The 17,008-nt window shown below is 44.8% G+C and overlaps 1 protein-coding gene across 1 annotated transcript in view; it reads right to left on the bottom strand.

Annotated features, from left to right (window-relative positions):
• The window catches only part of LOC139381245 (ankyrin-3-like), a 201,276-nt gene extending 184,845 nt beyond the window's left edge, over positions 1 to 16,431 (bottom strand). The window contains exon 1 of the mRNA XM_071124721.1: positions 16,166 to 16,431. Within this exon, the coding sequence (XP_070980822.1) occupies positions 16,166 to 16,201 (36 nt within the window). The 5' untranslated portion in view covers positions 16,202 to 16,431. The remainder of the gene's footprint in view (positions 1 to 16,165) is intronic.
• Between the last annotated feature and the right edge of the window lie 577 nt (positions 16,432 to 17,008).

The following is a 17,008-nucleotide window of genomic DNA, read 5'->3' as shown; positions in this document are numbered from 1 at the left end:
TAGTCCCTGCTGATTAACATAGTAGTCCCTGATTAACAGGCAGTTGTTCCTGCTGATCAACATACATTAGTCCCTGCTGATTAACACAGTAGTCCCTGATTAACAGACAGTAGTCCCTGATTAACAGACAGTAGTCTCTGCTGATTAACAGACAGTACTCCCTGATTAACATACAGTAGTCCCTAATGATTAACAGACGGTAGTCCCTGATTAACAGGCAGTAGTCCCTGCTGATTAACAGGCAGTAGTCCCTGCTGATTAACAGACAGTAGTCCCTGCTGATTAACAGACAGTAGTCGCTGATTAACAGACAGTAGTCCCTGATTAACAGACAGTAGTCCCTGATTAACAGACAGTAGTCCCTGCTGATTAACAGGCAGTAGTCCCTGATTAACAGGCAGTAGTCCCTGCTGATTAACAGGCAGTAGTCCCTGCTGATTAACAGGCAGTAGTCCCTGCTGATTAACAGACAGTAGTCCCTGATTAAAAGACAGTAGTCTCCGGTGATTAACAGACAGTAGTCCCTGCTGATTAACAGGCAGTAGTCCCTGCTGATTAACAGGCAGTAGTCCCTGCTGATTAACAGGCAGTAGTCCCTGCTGATTAACAGGCAGTAGTCCCTGCTGATTAACAGACAGTAGTCCCTGATTAACAGGCAGTAGTCCCTGATTAACAGACAGTAGTCCCTGATTAAAAGACAGTAGTCCCTGATTAACAGGCAGTAGTCCCTGCTGATTAACAGACAGTAGTCCCTGATTAACAGGCAGTAGTCCCTGCTGATTAACAGGCAGTAGTCCCTGCTGATTAACAGGCAGTAGTCCCTGCTGATTAACAGGCAGTAGTCCCTGATTAACAGGCATTAGTCCCTGCTGATTAACAGGCAGTAGTCTCCGGTGATTAACATACAGTAGTCCCTGATTAACAGGCAGTAGTCCCTGATTAAAAGACAGTAGTCTCCGGTGATTAACAGGCAGTAGTCCCTGATTAACAGACAGTAGTCCCTGATTAACAGACAGTAGTCCCTGATTAACAGGCAGTAGTCCCTGCTGATTAACAGGCAGTAGTCCCTGATTAACAGACAGTAGTTCCTGCTGCTGTTATACAGTACCTCGGCTACCTGCCAGGGAGACAGACAGAGAAAGACAGATGCCATGCCAACATTATAGCTGGCCCTGTGCACTGTTTGTCTGATAGATAGGCTATATGATTAGCATTGTGCAGATACAGCAGATTACTGAGTGTTGTTATGGAGAATATCAGTAATATCTGGGCTATAAACAGACAGTAATATCTGGGCTGTAAACAGACAGTAATATCTGGGCTGTAAACAGACAGTAATATCTGGGCTGTAAACAGACAGTAATATCTGGGCTGTAAACAGACAGTAATATCTGGGCTGTAAACAGTAATATCTGGGCTGTAAACAGACAGTAATATCTGGGCTGTAAACAGTAATATCTGGGCTGTAAACAGTAATATCTGGGCTGTAAACAGTCATATCTGGGCTGTTAACAGACAGTAATATCTGGGCTGTAAACAGACAGTAATATCTGGCCTGTAAACAGACAGTAATATCTGGGCTGTAAACAGTAATATCTGGGCTGTAAACAGATAGTAATATCTGGGCTGTAAACAGACAGTAATATCTGGGTTGTAAACAGTAATATCTGGACTGTAAACAGTAATATCTGGGCTGTAAACAGACAGTAATATCTGGGCTGTAAACAGTAATATCTGGGCTGTAAATAGACAGTAATATCTGGGCTGTAGACAGTAATATCTGGGCTGTAAACAGTAATATCTGGGCTGTAAACAGTAATATCTGGGCTGTAAACAATAATATCTGTGCTGTAAACAGTAATATCTGGCCTGTAAACAGACAGTAATATCTGGGCTGTAAACAGTAATATCTGGGCTGTAAACAGACAGTAATATCTGGGCTGTAAACAGATGGTAATATCTGGGCTGTAAACAGACAGTAATATCTGGGCTGTAAACAGATGGTAATATCTGGGCTGTAAACAGATGGTAATATCTGGGCTGTAAACAGACAGTAATATCTGGGCTGTAAACATACAGTAATATCTGGGCTGTAAACAGTAATATCTGGGCTGTAAACAGACAGTAATATCTGGGCTGTAAACAGACAGTAATATCTGGGCTGTAAACAGTAATATCTGGGCTGTAAACAGACAGTAATATCTGGGCTGTAAACAGACAGTAATATCTGGGCTGTAAACAGATGGTAATATCTGGGCTGTAAACAGATGGTAATATCTGGGCTGTAAACAGACAGTAATATCTGGGCTGTAAACAGACAGTAATATCTGGGCTGTAAACAGTAATATCTGGGCTGTAAACAGACAGTAATATCTGGGCTGTAAACAGACAGTAATATCTGGGCTGTAAACAGTAATATCTGGGCTGTAAACAGATGGTAATATCTGGGCTGTAAACAGACAGTAATATCTGGGCTGTAAACAGTAATATCTGGGCTGTAAACATACATTAATATCTGGGCTGTAAACAGTAATATCTGGGCTGTAAACAGTAATATCTGGGCTGTAAACAGTAATATCTGGCCTGTAAACAGACAGTAATATCTGGGCTGTAAACAGTAATATATGGGCTGTAAACAGACAGTAATATCTGGCCTGTAAACAGACAGTAATATCTGGCCTGTAAACAGACAGTATATCTGGCCTGTAAACAGACAGTAATATCTGGCCTGTAAACAGACAGTAATATCTGGCCTGTAAACAGACAGTAATATCTGGGCTGTAAACAGTAATATCTGGCCTGTAAACAGACAGTAATATCTGGCCTGTAAACAGTAATATCTGGCCTGTAAACAGACAGTAATATCTGGCCTGTAAACAGATAGTAATATCTGGGCTGAAAGGTGTGTCTCTTTGATCTGATCTTGGTGCAGTGCCGTAGTGTAGTAAAGATTTCTGATCCTGACACACCCTAGTCACACAAACACACACACACACACCACACACATCACAGGCAGCAGGCAGTCTGCACACACATGCCCCCCCACTGCCTGAGCGTCTGCAGTCTGAAGCTGATGGCTGATAAATATAGCTGAGACCCCAGAATGCTTCATGAGATTACACAGCACAAACTAGAGGAGGTTACTGTCTCTGTATAATGTTAAACTAGAGGAGGTTACTGTCTCTGTATAATGTTAAACTAGAGGAGGTTACTGTCTCTGTAGAATGTTAAACTAGAGGAGGTTACTGTCTCTGTATAATGTTAAACTAGAGGAGGTTACTGTCTCTGTAGTATGTTAAACTAGAGGAGGTTATTGTCTCTGTAAAATGTTAAACTAGAGGAGGTTAATGTCTCTGTAGAATGTTAAACTAGAGGAGGTTACTGTATCTGTTGAATGTTAAAGTTGAGGAGGTTGTCTGTAGAATGTTAAACTAGAGGAGGTTACTGTCTCTGTAGAATGTTAAACTAGAGGAGGTTACTGTCTCTGTAAAATGTTAAACTAGAGGAGGTTACTGTCTCTGTAGAATGTTAAACTAGAGGAGGTTACTGTCTCTGTAGAATGTTAAAGTTGAGGAGGTTGTCTGTAGAATGTTACTTGAGGAGGTTGTCTGTAGAATGTATGCTCTTTGGGTAATCCCCCCCGTCTTTGTCTAATGGTATTCTCCTTGGGTCCTCCCTCCTCACAGGGCTGTCTCTGAGGTCAATCTGTTTAACACCTGTTCTTTCTAGAACAAACAGTGTGATGTGGAGATATGTAGAGCCTCCCTGGAGAAATAATCCCACAGCATCTGTCTCCCCGCCAAAGACTTCTCAAGAAAAAAGATGCCGCATTTCACAATCTACCACAGACTATGTTCCTTTCATGGAATACTCCAACAAGAAACAGACAGTCGATGAAGCTCAACATCTCCTGCCATGTGGAGCGGTCCTGGAGCACCAAGTCTGGGACCAAAATGCTCCAAGCCATTAGACTGATGAACAGCTTCTACCCCCAAGCCATTAGACTGATGCACAGCTTCTACCCCCAAGCCATTAGAGTGATGAACAGCTTCTATCCCCAAGCCATCAGACTGCTGAACAGCTTCTACCCCCAAGCAATAAGACTGCTGTACAGCTTCTACCCCCAAGCCATTAGACTGCTGAACAGCTTCTACCCCCAAGCCATACGACTGCTGAACAGATTCTACCCCCAAGCCATTAGACTGCTGAACAGCTTCTACCCCCAAGCCATCAGACTGCTGAACAGCTTCTACCCCCAAGCCATTAGACTGATGAACAGCTTCTACCCCCAAGCCATTAGACTGCTGAACAGCTTCTACCCCCAAGCCATTAGACTGCTGAACAGCTTCTACCCCCAAGCCATTAGACTGATGAACAGCTTCTACCCCCAAGCCATAAGACTGCTGAACAGCTTCTACCCCCAAGCCATTAGATTGATGAACAGCTTCTACCCCCAAGGCATTAGAGTGATGAACAGCTTCTACCCCCAAGCCATTAGACTGATGAACAGCTTCTACCCCCAAGCCATCAGACTGCTGAACAGCTTCTACCCCCAAGCCATTAGAGTGATGAACAGCTTCTACCCCCAAGCCATTAGACCGCTGAACAGCTTCTACCCCCAAGCCATTAGAGTGATGAACAGCTTCTACCCCCAAGCCATCAGACTGCTGAACAGCTTCTACCCCCAAGCCATCAGACTGATGAACAGCTTCTACCCCCAAGCCATCAGACTGCTGAACAGCTTCTACCCCCAAGCCATTAGACTGCTGAACAGCTTCTATCCCCAAGCCATTAGACTGCTGAACAGCTTCTATCCCCAAGCCAGACTGCTGAACAGCTTCTACCCCCAAGCCATTAGACTGCTGAACAGCTTGTACCCCCACTCATCAGACTGCTGAACAGCTTCTATCCCCAAGCCATCAGACAGCTGAACAGCTTCTACCCCCAAGCCATCAGACTGCTGAACAGCTTCTATCCCCAAGCCATCAGACTGCTGAACAGCTTCTATCCCCAACCCATCAGACTGCTGAACAGCTTCTACCCCCAAGCCATTAGACTGCTGAACAGCTTCTACCCCCAAGCCATCAGACTGCTGAACAGCTTCTATCCCCAAGACATCAGACTGCTGAACAGCTTCTACCCCCAAGTCATCAGACTGCTGAACAGCTTCTATCCCCAAGCCATTAGACTGCTGAACAGCTTCTATCCCCAAGCCATCAGACTGCTGAACAGCTTCTACCCCCAAGTCATTAGACTGCTGAACAGCTTCTATCCCCAAGCCATTAGACTGCTGAACAGCTTCTATCCCCAAGCCATCAGACTGCTGAACAGCTTCTACCCCCAAGTCATTAGACTGCTGAACAGCTTCTACCCCCAAGTCATTAGACTGCTGAACAGCTTCTACCCCCAAGTCATTAGACTGCTGAACAGCTTCTATCCCCAAGCCATTAGACTGCTGAACAGCTTCTATCCCCAAGCCATCAGACTGCTGAACAGCTTCTACCCCCAAGTCATTAGACTGCTGAACAGCTTCTACCCCCAAGCCATTAGAGTGATGAACAGCTTCTACCCCCAAGTCATTAGACTGCTGAACAGCTTCTATCCCCAAGCCATCAGACTGCTGAACAGCTTCTACCCCCAAGTCATTAGACTGCTGAACAGCTTCTACCCCCAAGTCATTAGACTGCTGAACAGCTTCTATCCCCAAGTCATCAGACTGCTGAACAGCTTCTATCCCCAAGTCATTAGACTGCTGAACAGCTTCTACCCCCAAGTCATTAGACTGCTGAACAGCTTCTATCCCCAAGCCATCAGACTGCTGAACAGCTTCTACCCCCAAGTCATTAGACTGCTGAACAGCTTCTACCCCCAAGTCATTAGACTGCTGAACAGCTTCTACCCCCAAGCCATTAGACTGATGAACAGCTTCTACCCCCAAGTCATTAGACTGCTGAACAGCTTCTATCCCCAAGCCATTAGACTGCTGAACAGCTTCTATCCCCAAGCCATCAGACTGCTGAACAGCTTCTACCCCCAAGTCATTAGACTGCTGAACAGCTTCTACCCCCAAGCCATTAGACTGCTGAACAGCTTCTACCCCCAAGCCATTAGACTGCTGAACAGCTTCTATCCCCAAGCCATCAGACTGCTGAACAGCTTCTACCCCCAAGCCATTAGACTGCTGAACAGCTTCTACCCCCAAGCCATTAGACTGCTGAACAGCTTCTACCCCCAAGCCATTAGACTGCTGAACAGCTTCTATCCCCAAGCCATCAGACTGCTGAACAGCTTCTACCCCCAAGTCATCAGACTGCTGAACAGCTTCTATCCCCAAGCCATCAGACTGCTGAACAGCTTCTACCCCCAAGCCATTAGACTGCTGAACAGCTTCTACCCCCAAGCCATCAGACTGCTGAACAGCTTCTACCCCCAAGTCATTAGACTGCTGAACACACTTCCACACTCTTCATCTGCTGCTGCTACTCTGTTTATTTTATATCCTGATTGTCACTTTTACCCCGACCCACATGATCATACTGTATTACCTCAATTACCTCAACTACCTGGTGCCCCTGCACATTGACTCTGTACTGGTACTTTCTGTATATAGCCATGTTATTACCTGATACTTCCTGTATATAGCCATGTTATTACCTGATACTTCCTGTATATAGCCATGTCATTACCTGATACTTCCTGTATATTGCCATGTTATTACCTGGTACTTCCTGTATATAGCCATGTTATTACCTGGTACTTCCTGTATATAGCCATGTTATTACCTGATACTTCCTGTATATAGCCATGTTATTACCTGATACTTCCTGTATATAGCCATGTTATTACCTGATACTTCCTGTATATTGCCATGTTATTACCTGATACTTCCTGTATATAGCCATGTTATTACCTGATACTTCCTGTATATAGCCATGTTATTACCTGATACTTCCTGTATATAGCCATGTTATTACCTGATACTTCCTGTATATAGCCATGTTATTACCTGATACTTCCTGTATATAGCCATGTTATTACCTGATACTTCCTGTATATAGCCATGTTATTACCTGGTACTTCCTGTATATAGCCATGTTATTACCTGATACTTCCTGTATATAGCCATGTTATTACCTGATACTTCCTGTATATAGCCATGTTATTACCTGATACTTCCTGTATATAGCCATGTTATTACCTGATACTTCCTGTATATAGCCATGTTATTACCTGGTACTTCCTGTATATAGCCATGTTATTACCTGATACTTCCTGTATATAGCCATGTTATTACCTGATACTTCCTGTATATAGCCATGTTATTACCTGATACTTCCTGTATATTGCCATGTTATTACCTGGTACTTCCTGTATATAGCCATGTTATTACCTGGTACTTCCTGTATATAGCCATGTTATTACCTGATACTTCCTGTATATAGCCATGTTATTACCTGATACTTCCTGTATATAGCCATGTTATTACCTGATACTTCCTGTATATAGCCATGTTATTACCTGATACTTCCTGTATATAGCCATGTTATTACCTGATACTTCCTGTATATTGCCATGTTATTACCTGGTACTTCCTGTATATAGCCATGTTATTACCTGGTACTTCCTGTATATAGCCATGTTATTACCTGGTACTTCCTGTCTATAGCCATGTTATTACCTGGTACTTCCTGTATATAACCATGTTATTACCTGGTACTCCTGTATATAGCCATGTTATTACCTGGTACTTCCTGTATATAGCCATGTTATTACCTGGTACTTCCTGTATATAGCCATGGTATTACCTGGTACTTCCTGTATATAGCCATGTTATTACCTGATACTTCCTGTATATAGCCATGTTATTACCTGATACTTCCTGTATATAGCCATGTTATTACCTGATACTTCCTGTATATAGCCATGTTATTACCTGGTACTTCCTGTATATAGCCATGTTATTACCTGGTACTTCCTGTATATAGCCATGTTATATTACCTGATACTTCCTGTATATAGCCATGTTATTACCTGGTACTTCCTGTATATAGCCATGTTATTACCTGATACTTCCTGTATATAGCCATGTTATTACCTGATACTTCCTGTATATAGCCATGTTATTACCTGATACTTCCTGTATATAGCCATGTTATTACCTGATACTTCCTGTATATAGCCATGTTATTACCTGATACTTCCTGTATATAGCCATGTTATTACCTGATACTTCCTGTATATAGCCATGTTATTACCTGATACTTCCTGTATATAGCCATGTTATTACCTGATACTTCCTGTATATAGCCATGTTATTACCTGGTACTTCCTGTATATAGCCATGTTATTACCTGGTACTTCCTGTATATAGCCATGTTATATTACCTGATACTTCCTGTATATAGCCATGTTATTACCTGGTACTTCCTGTATATAGCCATGTTATTACCTGATACTTCCTGTATATAGCCATGTTATTACCTGATACTTCCTGTATATAGCCATGTTATTACCTGATACTTCCTGTATATAGCCATGTTATTACCTGATACTTCCTGTATATAGCCATGTTATTACCTGATACTTCCTGTATATAGCCTCATAATTGTTTTTATTGTGTTTCTATTTCCTTTTTTATTTAGAAAATATTTGTCTTACTTTTAAACTCTTCACAGAAGGGAACCGGATTGTAAGAAAGCATTTCACTGTAAAGTCTACAACTGTTGTATTCGGCGCATGTGACCAATAACATTTGAGTGATGTGATCTATTATGACTGTTTGCAATGCATCTGGTCAGTGTGGCCTCTGGTTGTTCTAGACAACGGTCTTCATTACATACCGAGACCCAAGCATGCAGCTGGTCTGGCAGTGTTGTCCTGGTTACCAGTATAGTACAGCATCATGACAGGGGTTGGGCTCTCTGAGGGGACTTTACAGTTACTAGAGCCAAGCATGCAGCTGGTCTGGCAGTGTTGTCCTGGTTACCAGTATAGTACAGCATCATGACAGGGGTTGGGCTCTCTGAGGGGACTTTACAGTTACTAGAGCCAAGCATGCAGCTGGTCTGGCAGTGTTGTCCTGGTTACCAGTACAGTACAGCATCATGACAGGGGTTCTGTGTGGGGCTCTCTGTGCTGTTTCTCCGCAACTGATACAATGGAGGAAACATGTGTCTGAAAAGCCCAAGGTGGTAAACTGCTGTAAACACTAAAGCTTCATCCTGAAAAGCATGAACCCTACCGATTCAGCGGGTAGCTAGAGAATAATGAGATCAGAACACATAAAGCATGGACCCTAACGTTTCAGCAGGTAGCTAGAGAATAATGAGATCAGACCACATAAAACATGGACCCTAACGATTCAGCGGGTAGATAGAGGATAATGAGATCAGACCACATAAAGCATGGACCCTACCGATTCAGCAGGTAGCTAGAGAATAATGAGATCAGAACACATAAAGCATGTTATCATACCATACAGTAGATGGTCAGCATATCAACAGACATCAGCCATCAGACTGGGAAGTGAAGCCCCAAATGGCACCCTATTCCCTTTATAGTGCACTACTAACCCATAGGACTCTGGTCAGAAGTAGTGCACTACTAACCCATAGGACTCTGGTCAGAAGTAGTGCACTACGTACCCAAAGGACTCTGGTCAGAAGTAGTGCACTACTAACCCATAGGACTCTGGTCAGAAGTAGTGCACTACTAACCCATAGGACTCTGGTCAGAAGTAGTGCACTATGTAGGAAACGTACATTCTGCCTGGTAATCAAACTGTGAAAACAGGAAGTTAACTACTATGACTGGGTCTGTGAGAAGGTCAGCTGATGTTCTGTTCGTGAGAACTACCAGGAACGACCCTAACCCTACCTACCAGGAACGACAATAACCCTAACTACCAGGAACGACCCTAACCCTACCTACCAGGAACGACCCTAACCCTAACTACCAGGAACGACCCTAACCCTAACTACCAGGAACTAAATTACTATTATTTAACTGTCCACCTCTCTCCAATCTCCCTCCCACTGTAGTCAGGTGATATACACCTCTCTCCAAACTCCCACTGTAGTCAGGTGAAATACACCTCTCTCCAATCTCCCACTGTAGTCAGGTGATATACACCTCTCTCCAATCTCCCTCCCACTGTAGTCAGGTGATATACACCTCTCTCCAATCTCCCACTGTAGTCAGGTGATATACACCTCTCTTCAATCTCCCTCCCACTGTAGTCAGGTGATATACACCTCTCTTCAATCTCCCTCCCACTGTAGTCAGGTGATATACACCTCTCTCCAATCTCCCTCCCACTGTAGTCAGGTGATATACACCTCTCTCCAATCTCCCACTGTAGTCAGGTGATATACACCTCTCTCCAATATCCCTCCCACTGTAGTCAGGTGATATACACCTCTCTCCAATCTCCCACTGTAGTCAGGTGATATACACCTCTCTCCAATCTCCCTCCCACTGTAGTCAGGTGATATACACCTCTCTTCAATCTCCCACTGTAGTCAGGTGATATACACCTCTCTCCAATCTCCCTCCCACTGTAGCCATGTGATATACACCTCTCTCCAATCTCCCAATGTAGTCAGGTGATATACACCTCTCTCCAATCTCCCACTGTAGTCAGGTGATATACACCTCTCTCCAATCTCCCTCCCACTGTAGTCAGGTGATATACACCTCCCTCCAATATCCCACTGTAGTCAGGTGATATACACCTCTCTCCAATCTCCCTACCACTGTAGTCAGGTGATATACACCTCTCTCCAATCTCCCTCCCACTGTAGTCAGGTGATATACACCTCTCTCCAATCTCCCACTGTAGTCAGGTGATATACACCTCTCTCCAATCTCCCACTGTAGTCAGGTGATATACACCTCTCTCCAATCTCCCACTGTAGTCAGGTGATATACACCTCTCTCCAATCTCCCACTGTAGTCAGGTGATATACACCTCTCTCCAATCTCCCACTGTAGTCAGGTGATATACACCTCTCTCCAAACTCCCACTGTAGTCAGGTGATATACACCTCTCTCCAATCTCCCTCCCACTGTAGTCAGGTGATATACACCTCTCTTCAATCTCCCACTGTAGTCAGGTGATATACACCTCTCTCAAATCTCCCTCCCACTGTAGCCATGTGATATACACCTCTCTCCAATCTCCCACTGTAGTCAGGTGATATACACCTCTCTCCAATCTCCCTCCCACTGTAGTCAGGTGATATACACCTCTCTCCAATCTCCCACTGTAGTCAGGTGATATACACCTCTCTCCAATCTACCACTGTAGTTAGGTGATATACACCTCTCTCCAATCTCCCTCCCACTGTAGTCAGGTGATATACACCTCGCTCCAATCTCCCTCCCACTGTAGTCAGGTGATATACACCTCTCTCCAATCTCCCTCCCACTGTAGTCAGGTGATATACACCTCTCTCCAATCTCCCTCCCACTGTAGTCAGGTGATATACACCTCTCTCCAATCTCCCACTGTAGTCAGGTTATATACACCTCTCTCCAATCTCCCACTGTAGTCAGGTGATATACACCTCTCTCCAATCTCCCTCCCACTGTAGTCAGGTGATATACACCTCTCTCCAATCTCCCACTGTAGTCAGGTGATATACACCTCTCTCCAATCTCCCACTGTAGTCAGGTGATATACACCTCTCTCCAATCTCCCTCCCACTGTAGTCAGGTGATATACACCTCTCTCCAATCTCCCTCCCACTGTAGTCAGGTGATATACACCTCTCTCCAATCTCCCTCCCACTGTAGTCAGGTGATATACACCTCTCTCCAATCTCCCACTGTAGTCAGGTGATATTCACCTCCCTCCAATCTCCCACTGTAGTCAGGTGATATACACCTCTCTCCAATCTCCCACTGTAGTCAGGTGATATACACCTCTCTCCAATCTCCCACTGTAGTCAGGTGATATACACCTCTCTCCAATCTCTGACTGTAGTCAGGTGATATACCCCTCTCTCCAATCTCCCTCCCACTGTAGTCAGGTGATATACACCTCTCTTCAATCTCCCACTGTAGTCAGGTGATATACCCCTCTCTCCAATCTCCCTCCCACTGTAGTCAGGTGATATACACCTCTCTTCAATCTCCCACTGTAGTCAGGTGATATACACCTCTCTCCAATCTCCCTCCCACTGTAACCATGTGATATACACCTCTCTCCAATCTCCCACTGTAGTCAGGTGATATACACCTCTCTCCAATCTCCCACTGTAGTCAGGTGATATACACCTCTCTCCAATCTCCCACTGTAGTCAGGTGATATACACCTCTCTCCAATCTCCCTCCCACTGTAGTCAGGTGATATACACCTCTCTCCAATCTCCCTCCCACTGTAGTCAGGTGATATACACCTCTCTTCAATCTCCCACTGTAGTCAGGTGATATACACCTCTCTCAAATCTCCCTCCCACTGTAGCCATGTGATATCCACCTCTCTCCAATCTCCCACTGTAGTCAGGTGATATACACCTCTCTCCAATCTCCCACTGTAGTCAGGTGATATACACCTCTCTCCAATCTCCCACTGTAGTCAGGTGATATACACCTCTCTCCAATCTCCCACTGTAGTCAGGTGATATACACCTCTCTCCAATCTCCCACTGTAGTCAGGTGATATACACCTCTCTCCAAACTCCCACTGTAGTCAGGTGATATACACCTCTCTCCAATCTCCCTCCCACTGTAGTCAGGTGATATACACCTCTCTTCAATCTCCCACTGTAGTCAGGTGATATACACCTCTCTCAAATCTCCCTCCCACTGTAGCCATGTGATATACACCTCTCTCCAATCTCCCACTGTAGTCAGGTGATATACACCTCTCTCCAATCTCCCTCCCACTGTAGTCAGGTGATATACACCTCTCTCCAATCTCCCACTGTAGTCAGGTGATATACACCTCTCTCCAATCTCCCACTGTAGTTAGGTGATATACACCTCTCTCCAATCTCCCTCCCACTGTAGTCAGGTGATATACACCTCGCTCCAATCTCCCTCCCACTGTAGTCAGGTGATATACACCTCTCTCCAATCTCCCTCCCACTGTAGTCAGGTGATATACACCTCTCTCCAATCTCCCTCCCACTGTAGTCAGGTGATATACACCTCTCTCCAATCTCCCACTGTAGTCAGGTTATATACACCTCTCTCCAATCTCCCTCCCACTGTAGTCAGGTGATATACACCTCTCTCCAATCTCCCTCCCACTGTAGTCAGGTGATATACACCTCTCTCCAATCTCCCACTGTAGTCAGGTTATATACACCTCTCTCCAATCTCCCACTGTAGTCAGGTGATATACACCTCTCTCCAATCTCCCTCCCACTGTAGTCAGGTGATATACACCTCTCTCAAATCTCCCTCCCACTGTAGTCAGGTGATATACACCTCTCTCCAATCTCCCACTGTAGTCAGGTGATATACACCTCTCTCCAATCTCCCTCCCACTGTAGTCAGGTGATATACACCTCTCTCCAATCTCCCTCCCACTGTAGTCAGGTGATATACACCTCTCTCCAATCTCCCACTGTAGTCAGGTGATATTCACCTCCCTCCAATCTCCCACTGTAGTCAGGTGATATACACCTCTCTCCAATCTCCCACTGTAGTCAGGTGATATACACCTCTCTCCAATCTCCCACTGTAGTCAGGTGATATACACCTCTCTCCAATCTCTGACTGTAGTCAGGTGATATACCCCTCTCTCCAATCTCCCTCCCACTGTAGTCAGGTGATATACACCTCTCTTCAATCTCCCACTGTAGTCAGGTGATATACCCCTCTCTCCAATCTCCCTCCCACTGTAGTCAGGTGATATACACCTCTCTTCAATCTCCCACTGTAGTCAGGTGATATACACCTCTCTCCAATCTCCCTCCCACTGTAACCATGTGATATACACCTCTCTCCAATCTCCCACTGTAGTCAGGTGATATACACCTCTCTCCAATCTCCCACTGTAGTCAGGTGATATACACCTCTCTCCAATCTCCCACTGTAGTCAGGTGATATACACCTCTCTCCAATCTCCCTCCCACTGTAGTCAGGTGATATACACCTCTCTCCAATCTCCCTCCCACTGTAGTCAGGTGATATACACCTCTCTTCAATCTCCCACTGTAGTCAGGTGATATACACCTCTCTCAAATCTCCCTCCCACTGTAGCCATGTGATATACATCTCTCTCCAATCTCCCACTGTAGTCAGGTGATATACACCTCTCTCCAATCTCCCTCCCACTGTAGTCAGGTGATATACACCTCTCTCCAATCTCCCTCCCACTGTAGTCAGGTGATATACACCTCTCTCCAATCTCCCTCCCACTGTAGTCAGGTTATATACACCTCTCTCCAATCTCCCTCCCACTGTAGTCAGGTTATATACACCTCTCTCCAATCTCCCACTGTAGTCAGGTGATATACACCTCTCTCCAATCTCCCTCCCACTGTAGTCAGGTGATATACACCTCTCTTCAATCTCCCACTGTAGTCAGGTGATATACACCTCTCTCCAATCTCCCACTGTAGTCAGGTGATATACACCTCTCTCCAATCTCTGACTGTAGTCAGGTGATATACACCTCTCTCCAATCTCCCTCCCACTGTAGTCAGGTGATATACACCTCTCTTCAATCTCCCACTGTAGTCAGGTGATATACCCCTCTCTCCAATCTCCCTCCCACTGTAGTCAGGTGATATACACCTCTCTCCAATCTCCCACTGTAGTCAGGTGATATACACCTCTCTCCAATCTCCCTCCCACTGTAACCATGTGATATACACCTCTCTCCAATCTCCCACTGTAGTCAGGTGATATACACCTCTCTCCAATCTCCCACTGTAGTCAGGTGATATACACCTCTCTCCAATCTCCCTCCCACTGTAGTCAGGTGATATACACCTCTCTCCAATCTCCCTCCAACTGCAGTCAGGTGATATACACCTTTCTTCAATCTCCCACTGTAGTCAGGTGATATACACCTCTCTCAAATCTCCCTCCCACTGTAGCCATGTGATATACACCTCTCTCCAATCTCCCACTGTAGTCAGGTGATATACACCTCTCTCCAATCTCCCACTGTAGTCAGGTGATATACACCTCTCTCCAATCTCCCACTGTAGTCAGGTGATATACACCTCTCTCCAATCTCCCACTGTAGTCAGGTGATATACATATTAATATCTACTACAGTAACATCCCTATTCATATCTACTACAGTAACATCCCTGTTAATATCTACTACAGTAACATCCCTATTCATATCTAATACAGTAACATCCCTATTCATATCTACTACAGTAACATCCCTGTTAATGTTCATATCTACTACAGTAACATCCCTGTTCATATCTACTACAGTAACATCGCTATTAATATCTACTACAGTAACATCCCTATTAATATCTACTACAGTAACATCCCTGTTCATATCTACTACAGTGACATCCCTGTTAATGTTCATATCTACTACAGTCACATCCCTATTAATGTTCATATCTACTACAGTAACATCCCTATTCATATCTACTACAGTAACATCCCTATTAATATCTACTACAGTAACATCCCTGTTCATATCTACTACAGTAACATCCCTGTTAATGTTCATATCTACTACAGTAACATCCCTGTTCATATCTACTACAGTAACATCCCTGTTCATATCTACTACAGTAACATCCCTATTAATGTTCATATCTACTACAGTAACATCCCTTTTAATATCTACTACAGTAACATCCCTATTCATATCTAGTACAGTAACATCCCTATTCATATCTACTACAGTAACATCCCTGTTAATGTTCATATCTACCACAGTCATGTCCCCCACAGTAACACACTAATATAAAACAGTCTTTTCCCTTATCTCTGAGTCATTCCGGGGTCCTAATCTAAGCCCCTGCCACACAATGCGTCACGATACTGCAGCATGCTTGTCCTCTGTCCCGTCCCGTAAACACTGTAACATCTATTACCCTGACACTGGTCCATCTCTCAGCCCTAAGTCACTACACAACACCAGCCAATGTCACCACACATTCCTACAGTCAGAACTAATGAGTAGTGATGCAGAGAGTGAAACAGTACAAAGTAATTTAATGTCAACACTTACTGCTTCTAGCAACTCTGCTCCCTCCTCCACTGCCATTTTCCCTGTTTGAGAGTGACACCGGAGTCGTCAATTAGCAGCGCAGGGATTGGCCCAAGCAGAGAGACATTATATCAGCGCTAAAAATACCTGTCTGGAAGAAACATGACGAGTTCTGGAGACCAGGACACTACAGCAATGGAACTACCTAGCCTGCTAACACTGGTCCCAACCTGATACCACCTAGCCTGCTAACACTGGTCTCAACCTGATACTACCTAACCTGCTAACACTGGTCTCAACCTGATACTACCTAGCCTGCTAACACTGGTCTCAACCTGATACTACCTAGCCTGCTAACACTGGTCCCAACCTGATACTACCTAGCCTGCTAACACTGGTCTCAACCTGACACTACCTAGCCTGCTAACACTGGTCTCAACCTGACACTACCTAGCCTGCTAACACTGGTCTCAACCTGATACTACCTAGCCTGCTAACACTGGTCTCAACCTGACACCACCTAGCCTCACAGCTCTCTGACACTACTTAGCCTCACAGCTCTCTGACACTACCTAGCCTCACAGCTCCCTAGCTTCACAGCTCCCTGACACTACCTAGCCTCACAGCTCCCTGAAACTACCTAGCCTCACAGCTCCCTGAAACTACCTAGCATCACAGCTCCCTGACAGTATCTAGCTTCACAGCTCCCCAGCCTCACAGCTCCCTGACAGTACCTAGCTTCACAGCTCCCCAGCCTCACAGCTCCCTGACAGTATCTAGCCTCACAGCTCCCTGACACTACCTAGCCTCACAGCTCCCTGACAGTATCTAGCCTCACAGCTCCCCAGCCTCATAGCTCCCTGA

Source organism: Oncorhynchus clarkii, chromosome 23 (assembly GCF_045791955.1).
Source record: "Oncorhynchus clarkii lewisi isolate Uvic-CL-2024 chromosome 23, UVic_Ocla_1.0, whole genome shotgun sequence".
NCBI lineage: Eukaryota > Metazoa > Chordata > Actinopteri > Salmoniformes > Salmonidae > Oncorhynchus > Oncorhynchus clarkii.
Note: the sequence above shows the minus strand (reverse complement) of the source record. Positions and strands in the feature narration are given on the sequence as shown.